Source organism: Phragmites australis, chromosome 18 (genome assembly GCF_958298935.1).
Source record: "Phragmites australis chromosome 18, lpPhrAust1.1, whole genome shotgun sequence".
Lineage (NCBI taxonomy): Eukaryota > Viridiplantae > Streptophyta > Magnoliopsida > Poales > Poaceae > Phragmites > Phragmites australis.
Genome location: NC_084938.1, coordinates 705953 through 731140, shown reverse-complemented (window position 1 = coordinate 731140; position 25188 = coordinate 705953). Strand labels below are relative to the sequence as shown.

General features: G+C 39.7%; 2 protein-coding genes across 8 annotated transcripts; both read left to right on the top strand.

The window, feature by feature from the left end:
* Nucleotides 1-8519: 8519 nt before the first annotated feature.
* On the top strand, nt 8520-12676 carry LOC133898883 (putative methylesterase 14, chloroplastic). 2 transcript variants are annotated; one of them, XM_062339687.1, is made up of 6 exons: nt 8520-8940; nt 9169-9663; nt 11385-11624; nt 11719-11862; nt 11939-12073; nt 12189-12676. In XM_062339687.1, exons 2-6 carry the CDS (start codon nt 9364-9366, stop codon nt 12522-12524), a joined length of 1155 nt encoding a protein of 384 aa, XP_062195671.1. In that variant the 5' UTR covers nt 8520-8940; nt 9169-9363; the 3' UTR covers nt 12525-12676. The 2 variants fall into 2 exon arrangements, with proteins under 2 accessions (XP_062195671.1, XP_062195670.1); XM_062339686.1 differs by having other exon boundaries at nt 9027-9663.
* A 1070-nt stretch (nt 12677-13746) lies between these two features.
* LOC133899098 (uncharacterized) lies at nt 13747-18203 on the top strand. Of its 6 annotated transcripts, none has more exons than XM_062340035.1 (9): nt 13840-13905; nt 15592-15669; nt 15863-15951; nt 16224-16331; nt 16543-16622; nt 16727-16802; nt 17185-17370; nt 17542-17670; nt 17889-18203. In XM_062340035.1, exons 4-9 carry the CDS (start codon nt 16230-16232, stop codon nt 18057-18059), a joined length of 744 nt encoding a protein of 247 aa, XP_062196019.1. In that variant the 5' UTR covers nt 13840-13905; nt 15592-15669; nt 15863-15951; nt 16224-16229; the 3' UTR covers nt 18060-18203. The 6 variants fall into 6 exon arrangements, with proteins under 6 accessions (XP_062196014.1, XP_062196013.1, XP_062196019.1 ...); XM_062340031.1 differs by having other exon boundaries at nt 16077-16331; XM_062340032.1 differs by having other exon boundaries at nt 15863-15975; nt 16077-16331.
* The last annotated feature ends 6985 nt before the right edge of the window (nt 18204-25188 follow it).

Sequence of the window (25188 nt, the reverse complement as noted above, 5' to 3'; positions counted from 1 at the left end):
GAGATGAGCACAATAATATGAAGAAAAATAAATGTTATTGCAGCAGAGATTAGTCCTATTTTAGACAGACTAAAGATTTTTCCTCACAAAGCTTTTACCTAATATATAGGCTAAGCACTACTCTTTCTTTTCTCTAAAATCATAGCACAAAACTCTCATATAAATGACATAAGGGACTTAAAAATGACTGGTTCACCTCCTCTCATAGCCCTACCCCTCTATTCATAAGCCTAATAAACTTGACTCTTAAGTTTCCTAATTTTTTTTCCCAAAATATCCCTCTCTTGTAGTACACTCCTACCTACCACCGAGGGTATTTTGATCCATTTTTTTCGATTCATTGGACGACCACATCACCTTCACGATTTAGCTTTATCTCGACGCAAGTTTCGTGATGGTATCACGTACTCCTCCAGTCCTCCCACAGTTTTGAGGGCAAATCATGAAACCCTAGCATGCTTCTCAAAACGTGACTCCCCACTTACTTACACCTTAAGCAAGCGCTCTGATATCGACGTGTGTACTCCGTCTTACGATACTGACAGCCAGCAAGTCTCTTATGCTCCCGATCCCTCGAGCTATCTTGTCACTTGCACTGACATCCCCTTCGCTTGACTTTGCCAACATGTCGTCTCCATCCGTCTTCCATACTTCACTTGACATCCACATGTTCAGGTAGGATCACTCTTGACTCCGTCCGGTCTCCTTGATCGTTTGGCACCAAGCACTCTTCTTGGCCCCGATCTTCTCGCCGTCGATCACTAAGTTACATCCATCACCTGCACATCATAAGACAAGTAAACACATATATATCCAACTCCAATTCCAGTTAGTCCATAATCAATATGCTCAAATAAAATATCAAATCAATTCAAATCACATCAAAGTTCATGCAAAACCGAAGATCATCAAACCAAATAAATATCGATATCAATCACTCATCACAAGTAAACCAATATACATTTCAACTTTGTTTCTCAATCTCCCCCGTGATGGGTGCATTGACAACCCTCAAAACTTAAAGATTTTAGTTTGAAGAAATTAAAATAAAATAAGCTCATCCAAGTAACAAAAGCTCGAGAAAGGATAAAATATATCACTTGACAAAATAAATGTTGTAAAAACCCTAAGAGAGGTAAATACAAGCTAAAAATCTCAAAAAAGAAAGAAAAACTCGAAAATCCAAAAACACATACTCCTGCTTGATGATTGTATATTTTCTATTTTTTCCTTTTTATTTCTAGATAAATGCAAATCCCCCCTTGTTGAATATTTATGCATAATATATTTGGGTATATTTTCTCCCTATTTGACAGTACAAATATCAAGGATACAAGACAATATCAAAGATGTGCAAATAAAATACAAGTCTACAAAGCTTCACATATAGAACACAAAGCACTTGCAAGAACTAGAGATATCAAAGCACTATGAGAAGTAAACAATATAACTCAAAGACGCACAAAGTCTTGAAGTGAGTTTGTGTCACAAGTACCGGGAGTAAAACAAGTTTTGATCGTGTTGTTCAATTATTCAAAAGATATCACCATAAAAGCATCTAAAGTTTTATGATCAATGCAAAGATTAGATAAACTAGTGCTATATCAAGTTCAAACTAGACAACTAAGTTCAACTCGACGGGTTATGCAAACACTCATATATCAATCCAAGCCTTAGTTTAACATCATAAAAAAGGAAAATTCTTAATAGATTAAAAAGATAGCAACATGAAGAAAAAAAAAATTTACTCCAAACAAAAAATTACTGGAAGAAGAAGTTCTCTGAGTTGATGATCTAGAGACAAGATAATTTAAGACCTGATTGTATATGTTTGTATGTGAATTTTATGTTTCTAGTAACAAGAAGAACAACTTCACAAGATAGAAAATCTCAGTTCATCAACTGAAACAAAAATCACAATAAAAAAAGAAAAACTCACAACAAAATAAGGGAGCCAATAGAAAAAAACTAGAATGAGATAAATACAAGCATCAGAGAAAACATGCATTTCATTTCTTGCAAAGATCAACCATGTTTTTAGCAGATTGCAAGATATTTTTTTTCACACAAAACTCTCATCTATTACAAAGGCTAAGCTCTTCTATCTCATCTCCTCTAAAAACCTTAGCATATAAATTCAAGTGCTTGACTCTCCCTCACATACAAACTTACCCCTCTATTTATAGGCATAGGGAGGTAGCTTAAAGCTTAAGCTTTCTTATTTCCAAAATCCACTCTTCTAATGACTTTCTATCTACCACCGGGGTATTTTGGTCTATTTTTTACTCTATCCATCGAACAGCTATGGCGCCTTCATAACTTAGCTTCGCCTCGACGCAAACTTCGCGATGATACCACATGTCCTCCATCCTTCCATGGTTTTAAGGCCAAACCACGAAACCACCTTGCATGCTTCTTAAAGTGTGGCTCACTGCCACTTGCTTTTCACCTCAAGCAAGTATTCTGATATTGACACGTATACTCCGTCTTACAATCTTGATCGTCGGTGAGTCTTTCCCGCTTTTGATCCCTTGAGCCGTTTTGTCACTTGCACCATCATCCCCTTCGTTTTATTTTGTCAACATACTGTCTTCATCCATCTTCTCATGCTTTGCTCATTTTCCATGTGCACAACTTAGAACCACTCTTAACTCCGTCCGGCCTCCTCGATCGTCTGACACCAAGCACCCCGTTTGGCCCTGATCATCCCACTGTTGACCGCCAAGTTGCATCCATCACCTGTATATTTGAGACAAGCAAACATATCTCCAAACCATCTCCAGTTTATTCCAAATTGAAATCCTCAGCCTAAGACACATCCTAGTAAAATCGTGAATGTTGGATGATCCGATGTTCACAGCTTCTGAGCGTTGGACCATCCGACATATACTTCTTCTCCGGATCAGCCATCTTACAACCTCTCTACAAGAAATACTCCGATGAAGCATTTGGCATTTATCACTTTGAACGTCAGGCCATCCGGTGAGTACAAGTCCACCAGAGCCAGTTTGTAACCTTTATGCAAAAAAAGCTCCGATGTTCAATTCACTTCATCGCCGGACCATCCAGTGTACACTTCAATCTTTGCCTCTAGGATGAAATATTTCAGTATGTATATTTTTCCATTACCGGACCATCTGACGTGTACATTCTTATAAGAACCTATTTTGCAATCTCTTTACAAGAAATAGTTTGGTATTCTCTTCACTTTATTGCCGGATCATCCGGTGTGTACTTCATCTTTTGCTTCTGAGCTAAAATACTCCAGTATGTAGTTTTCCTAAGCGCCGAATCATTTGGTGTGTATAAATTGTCCACCGCTAAACCATCCGGTGTATGTAATTTTTCTGAACTTAGAGACAAAAACGTCAACTCTATTTTCTCTGTAATTTTAATTAGTCATGATCATAATTGCAATACATAATCATACTCATACAACTCACAAATTAACAAATCAAAATAATAATATTATCAATCACTCATCACATATAAACCAAGATACATTTTAATTTAATTTCTCAATTATTTTTTCCTTCCATATTCATTCAGATTGGTACAAGCGCGAGTGCAGCCTCCAAATTAGGATGGGCTAGCAGTAGAAAAGCTTGTCTACCTGTTTACATGTATGGCCGGAAAGACGAGATCATGAAGGCTTTCCCAGCCGGCAGCTGTTACATGTATGCCTCTAAATTAAAGCTTCTCCATGCTGGTTATCACCAATTTTACATATGAATCTCTCCTACTGTATTTCCCTCGAAATAACACAGTTGCCGGCCTGCCGGATTTCAACCGGCTGCATAGGACAGGCATAGGGTCCTTCGAGCCCACACCATCCAACACTCTTCCAACCGAGCAAAGGCTAGTGATAGAAAGGAAATTTTATAAATTTTTTTACTGAAAGATCTCTATACAATCCTAATATCTACTGTTCTTCTCTAATCTAACAGCTAATATGTGCAACTAAGAGTTAGAAGAGATATACGTGATATATACAAGAGAAAATCTTTCTGTAAGATCGGATCTTATAAAATTTCCTTCCTCAATGATATGATCACTAAAAAAAGCAGAAGCCAGTCATATAACACCAATTATTGAACAATGTCTCTGATCATGTTATGCGTGTTATGTAGGTGGTATTGATTGCTGCATTAAAAAAAAGTACATTTGGGTGTGGTAGTGACCACTCACCAGAAAAATGGCATCCCACATGCACTCTATTTCAACAACATAATACGCCGGTAAAAGAAATTAAGGATAAAGTATAGTTCAAAAGACTTTTTCAGATACTAATACATCCTGTAAAAAGAAATAAGAACATAGAATGTTATTGCCTCTTACTAATTTAGTGGTTTGTTTCATTCTGTTCTAATATTCGTAATTATTCTAAAGTCATTGTTATATCACTATTTAATGTGTCTCGTCTTCAAATCGCACCTGGTGAAAAATAATAGGCTATTGTTGTCCGATATCCATTGCTTTAGGTACTACTGTACTAGCCATCTATCTTTTATTCTTCCTTGTTTATGTGTTTTGCATATTTCTCTTTATTTACGCGTGACAATGCTTTGAACTAGCCAACTATGAACCCATGAAGCAGGTGAAGAGATTTTTAACCACTAATAATCGAATTGATTGATTAGTCTTGTGTCGGTCAAATCAGCGTCACATGTGACATATGTACGATTAAAGTCCTATTTGTTTTCTCCATAAATTCTGAATTGCGGATTGTAAAAGCTCATCTTAGTAAATTATATATTATGCTATAATGCAGACATATATTTATAAAATCCGTTTCTAAAATCTAACTATTTATTTACAGAATTGACAATCTAAAGACAAACAAACATGATCTAACATCCCTTAACCTTAAGGTTTACTTGGCCCACATGCGGATCATCATGTCATTTCACTACTAGAAACAAACGCAAAGTGGTTAAAAATCTCTTCACCTTTTTTCCCATGTCTTTTTTAAACCAAATACCTTTTTCTTGTACAGTTCGAATAGAGAAATTTTACGGTGGTCCAAAATTAATATGAGCCATCTATTTTTAGAGTCCAACGATCCAGATTAGTCAGAATACTACTTATTTTCTACTAGTAGTATAGGTAGTATATGTGAGTAGTATAGTAGTATTAGGGTTATTTTGGGAAGAAAAATACGTTGCATAAAACTAATTAACTGCAGTTATGTGTCTCTAAATAGAGTAATATTTCATTGTTATTTTAACATTTTAATCTGTCTTCGGCATGAGAGTTCATTTGCTACCCATCGGCTAGGGTTAGCGATCCGATGTTTGCGGCGTCAATTTTTCTATTAGCAAAAGCATGATAGTTAATTTTAACAAAATTGCCACAATTACCAAAATATCCAATTATATAGATCGTCGGATTAGATTTATACTAACTCTTACCTCTAGGTAGTATGGACCACCGTAAAAGAGCTCTTCGAATATACTATAAATTTCTCTCACACACAGCATCTCTCTCTGCAGCTGCATACGCACAGCATAGTTCCCTTGTCTGTTCTTGCTTTTCGTCCTGGTGAGAGTTGTTCCTGCAGAGAAGAGAAGCAGAAAATGACATGCACAACTTATCAGCAGCCTTTTCAGCTCAGAGAGAAAAGGCTGCAAAATGGCAAAACGGCTCCAGGTTCTTGAAACTGAGTCCTCCTCCTCTTGCCATTATACGTAGAGCAACAAGAACAAGATGCTGATTTTTTTTTATCTGAGAGAGTGTTGAGATGATTGAGACCTGAATTGGTTGTCCGATCGGCATCTTCCACGGGGATACAGTGTCCATCAGAATATATGGCAATTGGCGCCATGCTGATTGATTACCGAAAGGAGTGCTGATTAGACAAGCAGTCAAGTGGATCTCGGGAGCTCAATCGATCATTAGAAAAGGTCATCCAAACTCAAATGATGAGCATATGAAATGAAAGCAACATATGTAATACACCGGCATATCCAGAAAAGGGGGAAATTAGAGAGAAAAAGGATGTGCATGCCGTTGACAGATAAAGACGCACACAGCACTGTCTCGAGTAGCATGTATATTCAGGATTCAGAGCAAGAAGAGAAGAGGAAGATGCAGCGAAGCTGAAGTGGATACCATGATAAGGAAGGAAGGGAGCATGCATTTGTTTCATCAGGAAAATCAAAGTAAATCGAATTAAATTAGCAGATTACGATGAGGCAACGCGTCGCGGAAAGATGAATCGGTTGGGAGATAGATGGATACCATTCATACCAATGATGGATGCTTGTGATGGGAGCCGTTCATTGGACAAACATAGCAAACGGTTTGACCTGCTCTACAATAATGAATGATATTTACGTCCAAGGGTAAATAATTCGGTTGCGAACCATTTGAGCACCTGATTTGTAGTAATCATGGTTGCGCCAGTGTGTTCTTGTGGCTCTACTGAACTGAACGGATTGGAGCAGCTGGATGGAGGTTGAGTGGGCAAGGCACTGAATCTGAATGATGGGCATGCCCTGCCTGAACACGCAACAAGTAACTAATTCTCACTGGTCATATCGACATGGACGGCGATGGAGCTTCTCCTGTGTCCTGTAATGGCCATACTAGCTTGTTATATACTAACTAAATCGGGTCGTAATTTGAAAGTGTCAACAGAGAAGGGATTATGGTGCCATCACCAATGTCGCCATCAAAGATTTACTACTACAGATCAAGAGAGTTCAATAAGGTATCGATCAGAATAATAATGCATTGACCAAAAAAAAAAAAGGCAGGGCGGACTCAGCCTAAAATTTAAGCGGAGCATATTAGTTACTAGGTTTTACAACTTTATTAAAAAATAGAGACTAAGTTCATTAAAATTTATTGGAAAATAAGAATTTTGACCGAGGTTCTATGCCTTTGCTAGACCTCTCCTGCGTAGTCATCGCGGCGCCCGGTTGTATTAGATGGGTTAAGCTTACCTACTTTTAAATTTTTGTGTCTTCTGATACAGAGACCGGGACATTATGTTATTTAGTTATCTTAGAAAATGAGCTTAGCTATCCTTCGGCGATTCCATCGTGTTTGGTAGCTGAAGCAGGATTGGTTTATCCTACCAGGGTCTCTTCATGTCGTGTTGGATTAGTTTTGGAGATCAATTGTTCAAACGTTATTCTTTTTTTCAAAAGATTGTTAAAAAGTTCATCTCAGATCTCCTTATCTGTTGGCAAGAGATGTACACTGTGTATCAATTTGCTTGTCTAAGGCCAACTCTAGCAGTAGTTCCAAATTTGCAGAATCCAGTGCTACAGCTAAGGCTGGGCTAAACACCGTTGAGTACTGTAGCAACATTGTAACAGTACTGTTCACAGAGGCTGACAGCGGGACCGGAGAGAGAAAAAGAGGAGTAGAAGGTAGAAATAGAATAGCTGTTGGAGATGAAAAAATAAGAGATGCTATAATAGTAGTAGGGGATGCTATAATAATATTTTTAAAATAAAAATTTGAGATAGCTACTGAAGATAGCCTAATTACTGGCACTGTATTTTGTTTTTTATAATTGGGGAGCCATGGTCTCACACGACATGACATGTGCTACTTCCAACGATAGTAGAAATTAAAAGTTGACTGCACCTGAAAAAGGAAATAAAATGAGCGCAACACGTGGAGAGAAAAAAAACTCATGGCTCTATAACTCAACACATCTATACTCAGGTGAATAAAGAAGCAGTACAAAAACACATAAGCAAGTACAGTAGTAACTTCAGTCCTCGCACCTGCATTTCATACCCTACACCACCATACTATTTCAGCGCCGTTTCACTGAATTTATGGTGGGGAGTTGAACGGAACACTCGGAACTATGCAATAAGGATGTATTTGATTTATTAGATGATGTTATGTAGAGTTGTATTGTACAAGTATATTGAGGAGAAATATGTTGAGTGAATTCATATTTATTTAAAAGAAAATGTTTACTTGATTGTATATGTTTAGAGAGGTGGAGCTGAATTTCTTCTATTTAATTGATTGAATTTAAAATTATATAAATAAATATAAAATTTTAAAATTGCAATTAGTTACTCGTACAAGAGTATTAGTAAAGAACGACAAGAGCAAACGCATTAACTTCAACTGCGCTTTCAGATCTGTTCATCAGGTAGCACTATTTTCTGCAAATCATTGGTACGATCCACAGTCATTCTGGAGCTCAAAAGCCAGACAAACACCTACTGACTTTGCAGGTAACCTATTGTGCTAATTCTAAATCCTGCATGCTTACAATAAAATTGAGAAAGGCAGGGCCTGGGATCTGAAAATGGCAGACCAGGATATCCCCAGGAATGGAAGAAAAACAGGAGGGAAAGAACACTAGACAAATCCTCCTGCAGTGATGACACGGAAAAGAAGCTGCCACTTTCGTCCTTATCTGCAGGATGGAGAAGACAAGGACAGCGTCGTGGTCAAAAGGCAGACCATACCACAGTGAACTACTCCCAGAGAAAGAAAAAAAGATGAACAAAATAACAAAAATAAAACTTTATTCGTGTTTCTTTTTTGTTTCTCTTACAGAAGAGAACAAGACTAGAGAGGTGTACAGCTCTACACAATGGACGCTAGCATAGCAAGAGACACAATGCCCTAGAAGCCGCCCAAAAGCTTCCTGCTTTTGGCTTTGGGCCTCCCTTGATTACTTACTATTCCTACTACGTAGTACTATTAGCTTCCAAAGATTTTATTTTCTTTCATTCAGAAGGAGCAGAGAGAAATAAATTCCCTTGGCGAGATTCGTGTGGAAATGAGTTGGGTGTTAGGACCACTCATAAATTCTGCCTGTTCTTTCAGATCTGTTCCGTGCTGTGCTTTTGCTTTGCAACGAGAAGAAATTCTCTCGGCCCAGGACAGGGCGCTCCCTCTGCTTCGAGTTGGAGGTTGGGGCTTCGGTTCTTGGCAAAAATCTCTCGTCTAGTCATGGTTCGTCGCCGGAGTCCAATCTCGCCGCTCTCCAGTCTTAGAGTTTCTTGATTTGTTCCTTCCAAAAGCTGACTTTTTTCCTACAGGACTGTGTGTTGAGTTGTGTTGATTTCTCTCCTTGTGTGAGTCCATTTCCAGTGGAGCTTGTTCTTGAATCCCGTACTATTCAAAGCAGAAATCGATTTCTTGCTTAAAAATCCTTCCCTTTTTTCTTTGGTTTCGTTGCAGCGCAATCACCGTTCCCTTCTTGCTTAAATCTCGCAGTTCACAGCTTCCCAAACTCGTTTCCTGCCTCGATTTCATCGTATCTTCAGGTCGGTTTTTGCTCATCTTCGCCGATTTGTTCCTGAGAGCCTATAAAAACCCCACCTTTTCCTCTTCCACTCCACGGGCTGGTGTTTTGCTTGGTGATTTCTTCTCGCAATGGGCAACACGTTCGCGTGCATGCCGCACAAGGACCACCGGGGCGCGGCCGCGGTGTCGCGCAGCAAGCGGATGGGGAGCGCGCGGTCGGCGCGCGGTGCGCCGAAGCTGACGCCGGCGGAGGAGGAGCTCCTGCACCGGCAGGCGCTGGCCATGGCCATCCACCAGCACCTCGACGCCGGCGGCTCCATGTCTCGCCGCATCGACGCCGGGGCGTCCCTGTCCCGCCGCATGGGGCCCGGTTCCACCAGCTCCCGCCGCCGCGGCGACCTGCCGGATTCTGTCACGAACGCCAAGAGCGTAAGGCTCCTACCTACCCCTCTCTTTCTGCTCCAATCTTCACATCCTTCCTTGTTTGTTTCAACCTTGCGTTGTGCTTTTGCATAGCGAATCCAGTCTTAGAACCAACAAGTTTTCATTGTTAATGCTACCTTAGAATTCTACATTTTTGTGCTGCGGAACTTCTGCAGTTCATAGTATTTGGTCAGTTGTGCGAAACTTCTGTAATTCGTAGTATTTGGTCAGTTGTGTGAAACTTCTGTAATTCATAGTGTAATGCCTTAGTTTTCGAATAGTAAGAAATTCTTGCTAAATCCTAGTGATTATTATGGTAACATCTTGTCATAGGTTTTTGTTGATCGAGGTGTTTGGTCTGTATCATTCTGTTCTTAAGATCAGCACATTACTGTTACCGCTGGATCACTAAAGTTTCTTGCACGGTCAGTGGCATTTTGACTGTGATTTGACTGCAACATTGGCCTAGACGTATTGATTCATATCTAACTGCTTTAGGTCGACCTATTGACTTATAATGTGGTTGTTAGAGTTGGATTGCTTGTGATTGGGTGAGTTCAACTAGTAGCCTGTGCTGTACGTTTATGTTTGTTGAAGAATTTGTCGTGTTTTGTACATGGAAACTGTCCTAACTTTTTGAATTATTTCTTCGTAGCTTCCTTGGTTGGATAAAGTCTTAGTTTATAATCATTTGGAGTTCATGTTATTAGTTGAATATCGGCTTCCAGGTTCTGAATTATTTTAGAAGTAGTTCCACTGGTGAAATTATACCATACTGAACGGAAACTGAGGTCTCTGTGCTTGCTTGGTGCTGCTCAGCTGACTAATCATATATGTTTCTAGTTAATGTTGCATGTTTTTTTCACATACTCACTTCAAAAATAAAATGAATATGAAGCTTGACGTCTTTTTTTTTAATGTTTTGTGATGTCAGACTATGGATTGTAAGTGATAGATATAGTAGTCTCTGCTATAACTTGGAACTTTGCTTCGTCTTTTAATAAAAAGGATGAAAGAGAGCTAAAATGATTTTTTTTTGGTTAACTCTAGCAATAGCGAAATGCCATGCTGTTTCTTTCTGTGGTCGCTGTCACTCAGCATAGTTTCAGTTTCCTTTCAACTTCAGCTATCTAGATATGGTAGACATGCAGTAGTGTTTTCTTTCACTTTGCATGCTATTCATCTAAACTTCTAAAGCATAAATAAAAAAATTATAATATTCATACACTTAATTATCTAGATGTTGCGAATTATTTTGTATCTCATGGATCATTGTCTATGGCTCTATGCCACTATACGCTGAAAGGTATCTTTGTGTGCAACTGTTGATTTATACGTAAGTACAAGACAGGTATACATTTTCATGTGGAAACCTATATGCCATTAGGATTTAGGACTACAAGACAGTGCTAGCACTTCAACAGCAGTGTCACTAGTTCGACATCATAGTCCCCTTTCCAATATTCTTCTCTCATTTACTGTCTTTGCTATTTTCTTGTTTTAGTAGCAGTAGATTTGAGCTATTTGTCATTGGTCAGCCTTTTTGGTTTCTGTTAGTGCCAACCTTTAAATAGCTTCAAGCAGGGAACCATACTTTTGTTCCTTTGTCCTTGGCCTTGTCTGCACTCAAATTAATAAGAAAAGTTCTAACATTCTCATACAAGCATATGTTTTGTGGTTCCTACAAAAAAATCTTTTCTAATGGTACTGCTGGTATATGCTTTCAGGTGAAAATTGTTCTGGAGAACCTAGAGACAAAGAAAATTGTCCTTATTCATGGAGAAGGATTTGGTGCTTGGTGTTGGTACAAGACCATCTCTCACTTGGAGGAGTCTGGTCTTGATCCTGTCGCCTTAGACCTCACAGGTTCTGGTATAGACCATACTGATACAAATAGCATAGCTACATTAGCAGATTACTCCAAGCCTTTAATTGATTACCTTGATAAACTTCCTGAGAATGAGAAGGTGACTATTACTTCTGCTGTTTTTATGTTTTTGTTTTGAGAAAAAAAATGCAATTAGTTTTCTTAGCACCGTGTTCATAACGGCAACAATGCAGGTTATCTTGGTTGCCCATAGTTGCGGAGGTGCAAGTGTCTCATATGCGTTAGAACACTGCCCCAAAAAGATCTCAAAGGCGATATTTCTTGCTGCCACCATGGTTAAGGATGGCCAGCGGCCCTATGACGTGTTCTCAGAGGATGTATGTGTTCTCTCTTTATATGTTTGCACTTCCATGTGCATATTGAATGGAACTGATATCAAGCTGTATTTTACAGCTTCGTTCAGCAGATGTTTTCTTGCAAGAATATCAGTTTTTCATTTTTGGTAATGGAAAGGACAAGCCTCCTACTGGTCTCATGTTTGATAAACAGCAGATCAAGGGGCTCTATTTCAACCAAACTCCTTCCAAGGTACATTTTATTCCAATATTTGGTTAGTCAGTTGAAAGCTGTACTGTATCCACTTCCATTTCTAGTTTCTATCTTCAGTGGACTTGGTAACAAGTTTGCACACTCTAAATTGTAGGATATGGCGCTAGCTGCGGTGTCCATGAGGCCGATCCCTCTAGCCCCGATCATGGAAAAGCTCTCCCTTACCTCTGAAAATTATGGCACCGTCCGCCGCTACTTCATTCAGACGCTTGATGACCACATGCTCTCGCCTGATGCGCAGGAGAAGGTGGTCTGTGAGAACCCTCCTGACGGCATCTTCAAGATAAAGGGCGCCGACCACTGCCCTTTCTTCTCGAAGCCCCAGTCCCTCAACAAGATCTTGCTCGAGATTGCGCAGATCCAGGCTCCGGCGACATTGCTCCCAGGCAAAGCAGGCGCAGAGGAAACCGCTGCCGTTGCGAAATCGTGACTCTATGTATGTACTGTACATGAAACGAGTAGCACATAGGTTGCAAAAGGAGACGCGGGGATTAATTGAAATCAGCGGTCACATAATAATTTTTTTATCGAACACGCACGAGAACTATATATATCATTATATGAAGAAGATAAGCAGTCAAAGATGACTCAAAACATCTGCACACAGAAACGCCCAACAGGGTCACCCTAGTTACAAGAGAAAACACACCGGGAGAACAGACTACGACCAAACGATCAAAACTTACGGCCACAAACTACTAAGACCTTTGGCTCCTGTTAAACACCATATCTTGTAAGATGATGCTTTGTAAGATGATGCTAACACTAGGTGATGTGCCTTTAAACACATCTATTTCTATGCTTTCATAACCACCGGGCAACCAAAATGATCATCGAGTTAAACCCCTTGCAATGTTGCGTGGAAACATGCTGCAGCGATGGCGCCACCGTACAATGAACACTTGGTACTCAGGTCCTGGTGTTTGCTGCTGCAGGCCAATCATAGATAGCACCGAGAATCAAACCTCCCTTGCGAACACACTTGCTCACTTGTTGCACATTTTCAGAGAACGAGATATTGTCAGATAGTTGTTTACCTTGTGAATCCAATATGAATGAAGTCAGAACATATCTTACAGTCTGTGATGTGGACTGCGGCCGAGCTACTTTGTCCAACGAACAATGTCGAGCAGCTATATCTTGTGGAGATGTTTAATTCTACAATCATGCAAGCATTCAGAGCAATGTCGAGCAGCTATATGGGTCTAAGTGCAAATCTTTATTTACCACTTTCTTCCGACGAGGGGAAATTTTAGGATTTAGTTAAAATTTGAGCTAGATTATGGTCATTTCATGCAAATAATCTTCTGTATCGAAAGGAGACTCAAATCTCCTCATCAGTCAGCTCATGAGTGGGGTGGATCAGAAGGCTCAAATCTCAATCGCTCCCATGGTTCATAGGAATTACCTCGAATTTCTTTTTCCAATGTAGCAGTTCTTCCGAAGAAAGGGATTTTTTCAACGGCCAAATAAAGGAATTAGCTCATAATATTCCCATGAATGAAACCCCTATAAGATAAATTCATAGGAATTTATGGGCCCATAGAACCTCTCGGCCCATAAGGCCCATATCCAATGGGCTGAAGGGTGTCAAAGTCAGGTGGGGCCCATGTGGAAGAGAGAGAGAGAGAGAGAGGAGAGAAAAAACGGAGCTCGAATTGGGGGAAGAGAGAGAGAGAGAGAGAGAGAGAGAGAGGAGCAGGAGGAGGAGGGCGGCGGCGTCAGCGGCAGCGGCAGCGGCAGCCATGGAGGACCTGAGCGTGGTGGAACTCGCCTCCAACCTCTCTACCTACAAGGACCAGCTCCGCGAGGTCTCTCACCTCGCTCCTTCTCTCTTGCGGTTTCACTTCCCTCTTGCTTGCGGCTCTTCTCTCGCTTGGAGCGTTCCTTTGCGGGTGAGGATTTGGGTGCGGTTGTGTGCTGGATTCTCGATTCTGTTTTGTTATGGGTTAGGGTTGGACGCTGCTCGGGTTCTACTTCTAGGGTTTTATTGATTTAGGATTTCTTTTGTTGTCAATGTTGTACGTATGATAAGATTGTAGGGTAGCTTGGGTCAAATCTAGGTTTTCTGTATCTTGTATGGATTCATAGTATCATGCTTAGCCTTGCCTTTTGAGTTTGCAACATATACGTGGTCCAATTTAACTGTATATCTATTGATATAGGTAATAGTTCCATCATATTGCTGTTGTATGACTTGTGCCTATTACCAGTTGCACGCTAGAAAAATGTGGTTGCAGATTATCGAAACCTGACCTGGTCATCCAAACATAACGTTCTATCAAGAACGAGCACTCAGATTTCTTGTCAATGTGGTGTTATGTTAGAGAAGTTGGAGAGGCCAAGGACATCAACGAGAATTTTCAGGGCCAAAATCTGACAGCTTTGAGAATTGAGGACCGCAAATCTGACCGCAACAACTTTAATCTGTACAGGGTGCCCCTTTTGGGGGCACTTGATACTGGAAACATTGATAATGGAAAACCTACTCGTATCTCCTTCAGGGAAGTGTTCTCGCCTAGTATAATATTCTGAAATTGAAGCCAGAAAATTCTTAGGAAAGGATTTTTGTATGAGTCAGTCAAGCCCCCTAGTAGTTTTTGGAGGTATGAACTGCAGGTCATTCAGTATGCACGTGATGTAGTTTGATTGCCATGAAGACATGGATTATATAATAATTCTCGTGAAGTATCAATACTAGTTGGGTGAGTGAAAGGTTCACTGGCCCTTCGATGTATTACAATTTTCAAGTGCTTTATTTTGTGAAGATGGCATCATGTTTATGCCTACTAATTCTTTCATTGTATGTTAATACCTTAACGGCACAAAAGAATGCATATGGTGGTTTAGCTACAGACTTGTGCATTTTAAACTTGAGCCTTTGTTGTTGCGGTCAATATTTAAAATTAGAAAATGGAACATGCTCGCTCTTTTTGAATATTTTGTCTGCTGTCTCATTCTTATATTTGGCTCTACTCTAGTGATTTAGCTTGAGAAACAATCGGATATTCTTCGAGCAACTGCAATGTACTACCTCCATTCTCAGATGTCGTTTAGGGATACGTACAATCAAGCTTTGGAAACTTTGACCACTAATATACTCAAAAGTATTAAGATTTGCCACACGAGAATGTTATTAGCAGATTTGTCATGGAAAATACTTTCAAATGGTTATACTTTTAGTAACTTCCGATAACAAATGCTTGGAAAAAGCAGTGATCAAAGACACACATTGGAGACCGTGTCAATGTCCTAAACGGCAAGTAAAAAAGAATAGAGGTAGTACTATTTTGTTCTGTCTGGAAACTACCAAGGATAAGCTATAGCCGCATTGCACTTTACTTGAGAATGGAATTGTTGATCACTCTGGTTTCATGCTACATCCTTTCCTTTCTTTTCTTTACCAAATTATTTTTTCTGTGTAGCATTTTTTGTTAGTTGTCTTATAGCAATCTAATTCATTACTCCGGGATGTATCTCATGTCTTTGCATTGCAGGTTAGGAAGTTTATCAAGGAGAAAAAAGATGACCCTGGAATTTCTGAATATCTTGATATGGAAAAAGAGCTTCAAGAGGTGAGTTATGTTGCTGGTTTTATCTTATGCTGTTATGTGCTCACAGCCTCACACTGGTATCAGCTAACTGTCAGATACTGTTTCTGTTGGTTTGATGCTAGTCGAGTTAATGATTTCTACATAAAGGATGTCTAATTTCTTCTCTGATTTTGGGGACTGTTGTTATCGATTCCCTTCTCTTCTTTGTTACAAGGAGCCATGCCCAGCAAGGTAGCATGAAAAGGCAGCTTGCAACAGAGGATTTATTTTTGGGGAATTTAGATTTTGTTGTAACCTTGAAAGGTGAGAAGGTTGATTATAACAATGGTAGGGAATGTTTGAGTAACCGTATTAATAGTAATGAACGCTATGTACAAAATTCAATGGCTTCAAAGTTGTCCATTACCCTTTATCTTAATTGATTGCAGGTTTGTGTCATGCTAGAGTACCTCCTCCTGATTTTGGGTGTCGATGCTGCTGTTCTAAGACGGATCTCAAAATATGGGCATATTTAATAATACTTGGAGGCTGCTTATGTTTATGATGCTGAATGTAGTTTTCTGTCACCACTACAGGTTATTATGTTAACTGAAGAGCTTTTGGCAACTGCAAAGCAAAGTGAGAGTGCCCAGAATGATGCAGGTCTATCACCACCAAATTATTCATCTGGAGTGCAATCAGAGGTAGATTTATTCTTCATTACAACGCTCTGGCCTTTTGTTGCAGGCAGCAGTACTGAGCTTTACTGTTTTTATTTGCATAAGACAAATACATACCAATTGTTCCACATATGAGCAGAACATACTGATGAATTACATTTGCATTTCTCATTTTTTGAATATTGGGCTTGTTATCTTCCTGAGTGTATCACTAACATATTCAGTCTTGTGCTAGGGACTGGACGATCTTTCGCATTCCCATAAGTTTGAGGTTGGGACTAGAGTGCAAGCTGTGTGGAGTGAAGATGGGGAGTGGTAAGTTTCTTTGATATGCCTATCTCTGGTTGTAAGGATATGATATTTCTTTTACGTTTTGTGCATCTTTCTATTACAGCATGTTTGATCAGCTTAATTGCCAGGTACAATGCAACAGTTGAAGCTTTGACACCAAATGGATATTATGTAGCCTATGACGGCTGGGGAAATAAGGAAGAAGTATGCCCCCTTCCCAGAAAAATTAATCATGGTCTTTTTTTATATAAAAAAGTGGAATGTTCATATCTGATTATATGGCAGAAAGCTACTTCTTCACTTTCTGAAGACTGAATGGTTTCTCATATTACTCATGTTATGGAGCTCCAAATTTGCATGCTCATATTTATCAAATGGCAGATAGATATTGTCACCCTGATTTGTCAAATGTACCTAGCGTCTGTAGACATTTTCTGCAGCTAAAAGTATTTCTTGTAGCATTCTAATTGTATCTTCATCCCCTCTTTTTTTTGTAAATTTGCTATCCCTTCAGAATTCATGTATTTTCCTTGACTTATAATAGTATATTGTTGGTTGAAACTGTTATTTTTTCTGCCTTGTACAGGTGGACCCAGCTAATGTCAGGCCGCTTGAGGAGGAAGCGGATGATGCTTTGCTACAGGCTGAAAAGAAAGCTGAAGCTACAAAAATGGCAATAAAAAGGAAAATTGAACAAGCCGCAACATCTGATTTTCAGATGCGTAGCTTGCCTACCAAACTTAAAATCGATCCAAGTGATCCTGAGGATGTCGTAAGTGAATTAATTTTTTTTCCTTTCAACATATTTGCAATGGCAGTCAAGTTGAATATTACCATTCAGCATTCTTCTAATCATGCAATCTATACAAATAACGTGCCTTGCACTTCTATTTAAGCTACATCTTGTGGGGTAATGTGTTCTGACTAATCTTTTTGTTTGCAGAAAGCTGTGAAACGTAAGAAAATACATGCTTTCAAATCAAAAGCCCGCTTTGAGCAACTTGAACTTGCACAAAACAAGCGGCAGAATGCATGGCAGCAGTTTCAAACAACCAACGGGAAAGCTAAAAAGGTACGATATCTTCCCCCACCCTCTCTTAACTTGGCTAGTCACTCATCAATTTAGAAGTCCGAATCTCAAGGTACCAGCATATCCCTCCAAACTTTCACGTTTCGATGACAAAAAGTGTCCCCAGCATCGGTGCAGTTTAAGCACCGTACCAGTAGTCCAGAACTACACTTCCTTTTGATTTTTACAGAATGGGCTCAATTTTGGTGCTTTGTTTTCAGGTTGGATTCTTTTCTGGTCACAAAAAGGAGAGCATCTTCAAGTCACCAGATGATCACCGAGGTAAGGTTGGTGTCACTGGGAGCGGCAAAGGCCTGACCGATTTCCAGAGGAGGGAGAAGCACCTGCACCTCAAGGGTGGATCTGCGGACACACTAAATGATGAGGAATAAATCAGTGTTAGCTTGTGAGCGTATCACGAAATACTTCCATGTCTGGTGCTTATTGCCGGACGAGCGTCCAATTGGAGCATGTAGTCTGTATCTTAACTTGTCGAAGCTGGAAATTATACAGATATATCAAGGTTTTATTCCTCACGTTTGTCCTGTTGGATATGCTTGGTTTCCCTCTGCTTGTGCGATGTGCATGCTCCACTTTGTTGAGCCAAGGTTTTTAGCCACCGCTAAGAAATGGCTTCGTTTATTTGTCACTCAGATCCATAGTCATTAACTCAGATGACTTTACATTTTATTGACATGAGTGATATTATAATCGAAGGGTCAATTTTTTATGGCAAATCATCAATTTATTCCCACTTTATGAAACCATCTTCCACTGCCTGGATGTACATCTAAATTCATTACTTGGGTGTGCCATTTCCCACGGTTTTAGGCCCTTTTTGGTTTTGCTTTAAAATCGCTATTTATTTCTTATTCTGGATGTAATACCAAAATCTTTCTGGAAGTAGTAAAGACTCGTCAAAGCTGAACTAGTTGGAGTTGATTATTACTAAAAAAAATTCAGCGGCACATTGAGGTCGGTAAGGAAGAGTGACACAAGTGTTCCGCGTAACTGCAGGCCATGGCCGTGTATTTTGAAGTAGACGTTTCTTACAGTTGAAACGCTTGGTCTGAACTCTGAACATTCACCATGCTCGTGACTTGCACATGAAGGCATCAAATTTCTTCATCCGAAAGAAAAAGGTGCAGCTGCCAACACGGTTTGTGTTCTTGCAACTACGTACAATCTATAACAGGAACATGTATGAGATCGTTGTATAGTCGCCTAAATTGTTCGAGAAATTTCATCATCCATGCCTCCGTGGAGCTTCTCTGCTGCTGAATTGTTTTTCTGAGCTGAGCTGATGATCCCACTGTTGTCAGTTTGTCAACCCCAGAAAATTTCTGGAAATAGAGAGCTGAATAACATATACCACAACACTCCGTGTTTGTTCTCCTGTTTACTTGTAATTAACTTCCCTTTTGTTTTGTTGTGCTGCAGGAGCTAAATTTCTGGAAATAGAGAGCTGAATAGCATATACCACAACACTCCGTGTTTGTTCTCCTGTTTACTTGTAATTAACTTCCCTTGTGTTTTGTTGTGCTGCAGGAGCTGCATCTCATCCTGTTCTGGGCAAGCTTCCTCTCAAGACTTCAGTGTCTTTCTCTGACATCTAGAAGACAATAACCCTCAGCTTATCTCTAGTACTCTTCTTCTTTCTTTATTTTTTTCTTGTCAAACAAACAGATTGTCATTTCCTACTAGTAGCCAAATCTTTCCATTTCAGTGCTCAATCACTACATCTATAAATTGTCACATTACTCACATGTGGCGTATATTGGCGGAAGGAAATTTTATAAAACCCTCACGCGAAAGATCTCGGTGAGATTCTAATCCACGTTGTCTCTTTTCTGATCTAATGGCTAGCGCGTGTGCAGCAAAGAGAGCAGGAGACATGTGTCGTGCGAGGAGAGCGAGTCTTTTGAAAGATCGAATCTTATAAAGTTTTCTTCCCACGTCGGCGCGGCGAAGCTAGATCAGCTCTCCTATAAAATGAGCAAAAACTCAACTCGATGTCTGCGAATCAAAAAGAAAGTATTGTTCTAAATTTGTCACGTGATCCCCGTAAAAGGCTGATGAGTTGGATGGTCAATTCCAGAGGCAGCGGGGATCAAGATGTGTTGCAGGAAAAAGGAGAAAGTTTGCACCAGCACGACCTGCAAAACTGCACACTCCCACACACGTTTCTGAAAGAAACTTTTATTTTGAGTTCTCTGACTCCATATCTCAGCTCAAATGCCAGTTAACTACCTCGAACCGCGATCGGCATTAGTACGTAAAAGTTGGAACTTGAATCGGTCAAGGTGCAGTGAGGTAAGAACAGATCCTTGTCAGCCTTTGGCTTGGCTTATATTTCTAGCCACTAGCTATCAAAGTTAATAATTGTCACTGCGTGGTGCAAACGCTGAAAGAAATCTAGAATCGGTGCAAAGCTTCCACAAGGCGGCTATTACCTAACCCTACCCTTTTTTCTTTTCAGCCAAGGCTGTTACCTACCCTTGAGATGTGACACTCTTAATAACCTGGAAAATCATGTTGAAACCTCCTCTTTAATTTCTCTATCGTCTTATGCCACCAGTGCCCCATTTCGCAGGTCACTTGGTAACTGAACCGCGCGGACAGCCTCAGCTAGACCTGGTATGGGACGTGGTAGTTGTCGAACTTGATCAACAGCAGAATGCCTGGCCTGTTTGGCCGTCGGCATGCAGCAGCCGCTGCCTGTTCCTTAACACCCCCAGTAACCCCAGGTGGAGTTTTCGGCTTCTTAGGATAGTGGTTCAGTTGCTACCAGTTTCTTGTCTGATAGTGTTGTAGATATCCATAATGTTATAATAGGGGATGAATTAGAATATTAAAATTATTTTGGTTTTAAAAAATAATATAAAATAAATTTATATTAATTTCTATTTAAATGTGTTTCAGATTTATCTAGTGTGTCTATTCTACCGATCAAAGCGTTTGTAACTTATCTAAGAAGATAAATTGCAAGTAAATAAATACGGAAACATAAATAAGGTAGAGAGAGCAAACTTGGCACACGAATTTTTTTCGTGGTATCGATGGCATGAATGACACCCCTAGTCTATGTTGGAGCTTCACAAAGGATATGCTCTCGATCGACACCCGATCACGGCCTTTGAGTCACCGAGTCATAAAGACAAAGCATCCATCCAGATGAGCCACCAAGCCACCAAGATAAGGTTTCATCACTAGTCTCTCTTCCGGTTTCTCGCTGCTGTGATCACTTCGGAGCTTTCTCGCTGCTGTGATCACTTCGGAGCTTGAGCCACAAAGGCAAGGTTCTCCGCGTCTCCGCACAATCGTCTTGCCGCCGCTCCACATCAAGTCGGAGGGTCAACAAGCTTGCCGGCGAGTCACTAAGACTCCAAGGTGCCGGCGTATCAAGAGGTACACTGTTGAATCACTCATTGATCCACTCTCTCGGCAGCAATCACCTAGCAACTCACTCTCTAGACCTATAAGTACTAATCACTCACTAATCTTGTGCTTAATCGTCTTGGATGGTCACTTTAAGTACTTTGGTGGTTTGAATGTCTTCTCAGGTGTATATGAACTTCTCTAGACTCTAGCACCCTCAAATGATTGAGAGGAGGGGTATTTATAGCCTCAAACTCGCGCGCTAGCCGTTAACCCAACGGCTCTAAAAAACTGTTAACACCGGATGATCTGATGAGAATAGTAGTACTAACACTGGATCATCCGATGAGTACACTCTCACAAACTAGCAGCTGAAACCCCACTCAAGCCTCTGTAAACACCGGATACTCCAGTGTATACTCTACCTTCATCATCAGACTTTCCGGTGAGTATACGTTAGCCATCCGAGCCAACATCTTCTATGTGTAAATTGCTTCGGTGTATTCTCCGGTGCACATTACTTCATCATCGGACCATCCGGTGCGTTATCCTCAGCCAGCCGAGCCAATGCAACCCTCTCTGGAAAATATGCTTCGGTATACAAATCTTCAGGGCACCGGACCTTCCGGTGAGGTCATTGCATTCTCCCCTTTGTCAAAAATGCTCCGGTGCATTCCTCCGGTGAGTTCAAATCAATCACCAGACTATCCGGCAGCGTCTTCTTCTTCTTCATCTTTGCACTATTCATTGTCCGGTGTGTTGTCCGGTACAATTCTCTTCATCACCAAACCTTCTGACGTGTTGACCTTTGATCTTCAACAATTGCAAACTTCTCTAGTAGAAATGCTCCGATGTGTATCCTTCTCTGAGCACTGGATCATCCGGTGAGGTGAAATGCCTCTGGACACAATACTCTGGTGTGTTCAACCATGTGAACACTGGACCATCCAATGAAGTCATTTCTCTTGTGACTTTTTCTAATTCAACCAAACTTTATCCCGGCTTCAGTGGCTTCTTTATATATTGCATCCATGAGACTTACTAATATATATTATTGACAAACATGTTAGTCCCAATGACTATGTTGTCATTAATCACTAAAATCACAATCATAGTCTAATAGGGTCATTTTCGCTACAATCTCCCCCTTTTGGTGATTGATGATAACACAACCAAAGTAAGTGGCAAATAAAATGATTCCAAATGTAAAGATCATAAATGACCACATTGCTTGGATGCGTGTTCTTACCACTTAGCCCCTTATATTGTGGGTCTTTCTTTATCCATTGCCACTATCTCCCTTTGATTTGACCTAAGCAAGAACTTCTCTCCTATTGTTAACCTTCATGTATCTTGCAATAGCTACAATCTCCCCACATTTTCATCTTGCATTTCTTTCTTTGGTCGTCAAACTTCTCCCCTTTTGTCAATAATCTTCCAAAAAGGACTATATGCACATGTTGAATTTAAAGGGAAAAACATTAGAGCACATGGGAGAGAGCTTCACAAATCATAATCAAATTAAAAATGATACCAATTGTAATAAAACCAATTGTAGGAATCACACTACAGAAGAATGATACCAATTGAAAGCTATAAAAGCACATGAATCATAATTCATGAAACTCACATAATATAGTCTAAACTCCCCCTATATCTGTGCATACATATGATGAGAAAAAAATATATGCATAACTAGATAATATGTTAAGATAGGAAGTTTAAGCTATCCTATTCATTGAGTAGCTTAAATGAACAAAGATTTGACAATGATACTAATTGAAGCGTTTGAGCATTTCATACCTCTGGGGATATGTTGATTGCTCTATGAGACAACAAGAGATATAACTTGAGACACATGTTAGTCTCAAAATCACATCTTATAGGATATACTCCCCCTAAATGTGAGCATACGAGTGTTGAATACTTATGAGATATATGCACTTGTTGTTGATAGCAATGGGACTTATCCTATAGATTGGATCATGGCACATAAAAGATATCAAATGTAAAACTAATACCATAAAAGAAACCTACCACTAATAAACCATATAGGTTGCTCATGGATAAGAGAGAAATACAATCAACCTACCATACGAAAACCTACAATAGGTATTGCAATAAATTGAAATAAGCATATGCAATCCTAGACAAGTCAAATGAGCTAGAAGCAAAACAAAATGCATGAACAAGAATCTAGCTACACTTACCTCTTTTACATTTGGATGAGGATTTGGGTTTGTGATGATCATAATCTTCATCAATGCGTCCATCTTGTACACTTGGCTTTTTTACTTAAATCTTCAGTTCATCTTATAAGACAAGCCTCCAAATCCCCATAGCCACCTCGAGCTTCAAGTCTTCTTTGGAACCCAAATCGATTGGGGCCCCTTCATGTTGGTGATGACTTCCTTGTACACCCAAATAGGTTGGTTCCACCTCCGATCATTTTTTCCAACTATATGTGCAATCACCTTTCTATTTTCCTTCTTTTTGAGCTTGTAGTGGTTACTCTTTATTTTGTTCTTGTAGTTGGGCTTGGTGTGGAGGTTGAAGGTCTTGTTGGAGAGATTTGTCATGTTTTTCTTCTCCTTGGTCTCCTTCTTCACTTGCTTGTATTGGAAGGATCTGTGGCCTTCTTGATGGCATTTGAAGTATGTCACGGTTGACCCCTCCGCAAGCTTCTTCACCATGAAAGCACGATTATCTTGAGGAGGTTGGACATGTCCTTTGCCCTTTAATCTCGCCAAGTCCTCCTTGAGCTTCTCCATTTCTTGCTTGAGCTCATCATTCTCTTGCCCAATGTGTTTATTAGATTGTTTCACAACAATATTTTCAACACAAATCTCATTTCAAAGGGATGAAATAGATAAAATATATAAATCATCACAATAAGTAGAAGCATCTACCTTAGGATTATAATTAAAAAAGAGGTAGATTGTTTCAAAGGGACATTAGTTTGAGATTCAGTGCACTCAAATTTAGCCTTAAGTTCTTCATGCTCTTTATTTAGCAAATTGAATTTGTACAATAATTATTCATAATTAGAAACAAAGGTAGCATGAATTTCATTTTGTGCATTGAATTTCTTAAGCTCTTTTGATTGTTTCTTAAGGGCCCTTTGTTGCTCATTAATCAAATGAAGGAGTTCATCATAGGAAGAAGAATCCTCATCGGATTCATCATCATTTACATCCTTATTCATATCTTTGGCCATAAGGCACTTGTGGGATAGCTTGCGAGACGACTTGTGTGATGATGACCTTGAGGAAGATGTTCTCTTGGAGGAGTAGATGGTGATGCTTTTATCACTTGAGCTTGAATCTTCATCATCACTCATCCATCTTCCTATGCTTGCGAATCCTTTGGCTCTTCCCCTTGTCTCCCTCTTGTTCTTGGTATTTCTCTTCTCATTCTTAATATGATTAATTGTTTTAACCAAGTCTTTCATGTAGATTGGGTGATCAATCTTGGAATTTATCTTCTTGATGTTCTCCACTTGTGAGATGAGCTTGGCAACTTCGGGATCCATCTCTTCATCGCTTGATGTGCTTTGCTTATCTTCTTCATAGTTCTCTTTATCTTCATCTTCATCATCTTCACTTGAGCTTGACTCTTGCTCTTGTCTCCTCATCCTTGCCTTCATGTGTTGACATTTAGCTTGCTTTCTTGTGAGAGCAAAGCTCTTGGTGTCAGATGAGGAAGAAGTTTTCACCCTCATGTTCATTGTCATCTTATGGGCGGTTATCTTGCCGAGCACTTGACTTGGAGTCATCTTCTTGATACTATTATTGTCGTAGATGATGGAGACAATCAACTTGTACTTTAGAAAAAGAGCTTAAAGTATTCTTCTAACCACTTGATCATCTTCAATTGATATCAAACCTAACCCATTGATCTCATTAACAAGAATATTCAAATGTGATTACATGTCGTTAGCAATTTCATAGGGTAGTTGCTTGATACCATTGAGCTTAGTAACAAACATATGATATTTCTCATTATGTATATCCTTTGTGCCTTCATGTATTTCAATGAGACTATTTCAAATATTATGTGCATTAGTGAGAGAATAAACACGATTGAATGCATCAACACATATAGATGATAAAAGGATACTATTTACCAATGCATCTAATTTTC

Bases quoted from the DNA above. Each gene is read 5' to 3' on its own strand.
- LOC133898883 (XM_062339687.1), top strand. From the start codon at position 9,364: ATGGGCAACACGTTCGCGTGCATGCCGCACAAGGACCACCGGGGCGCG. The intron at 11,625-11,718 runs GTGACTATTACT...GCAACAATGCAG, and splicing joins AACTTCCTGAGAATGAGAAG to GTTATCTTGGTTGCCCATAG. The intron at 11,863-11,938 runs GTATGTGTTCTC...TGTATTTTACAG, and splicing joins ATGACGTGTTCTCAGAGGAT to CTTCGTTCAGCAGATGTTTT.
- LOC133899098 (XM_062340029.1), top strand. From the start codon at position 13,840: ATGGAGGACCTGAGCGTGGTGGAACTCGCCTCCAACCTCTCTACCTAC. The intron at 16,332-16,542 runs GTAGATTTATTC...GTCTTGTGCTAG, and splicing joins CATCTGGAGTGCAATCAGAG to GGACTGGACGATCTTTCGCA. The intron at 17,371-17,541 runs GTAAGTGAATTA...TTTTGTTTGCAG, and splicing joins CAAGTGATCCTGAGGATGTC to AAAGCTGTGAAACGTAAGAA.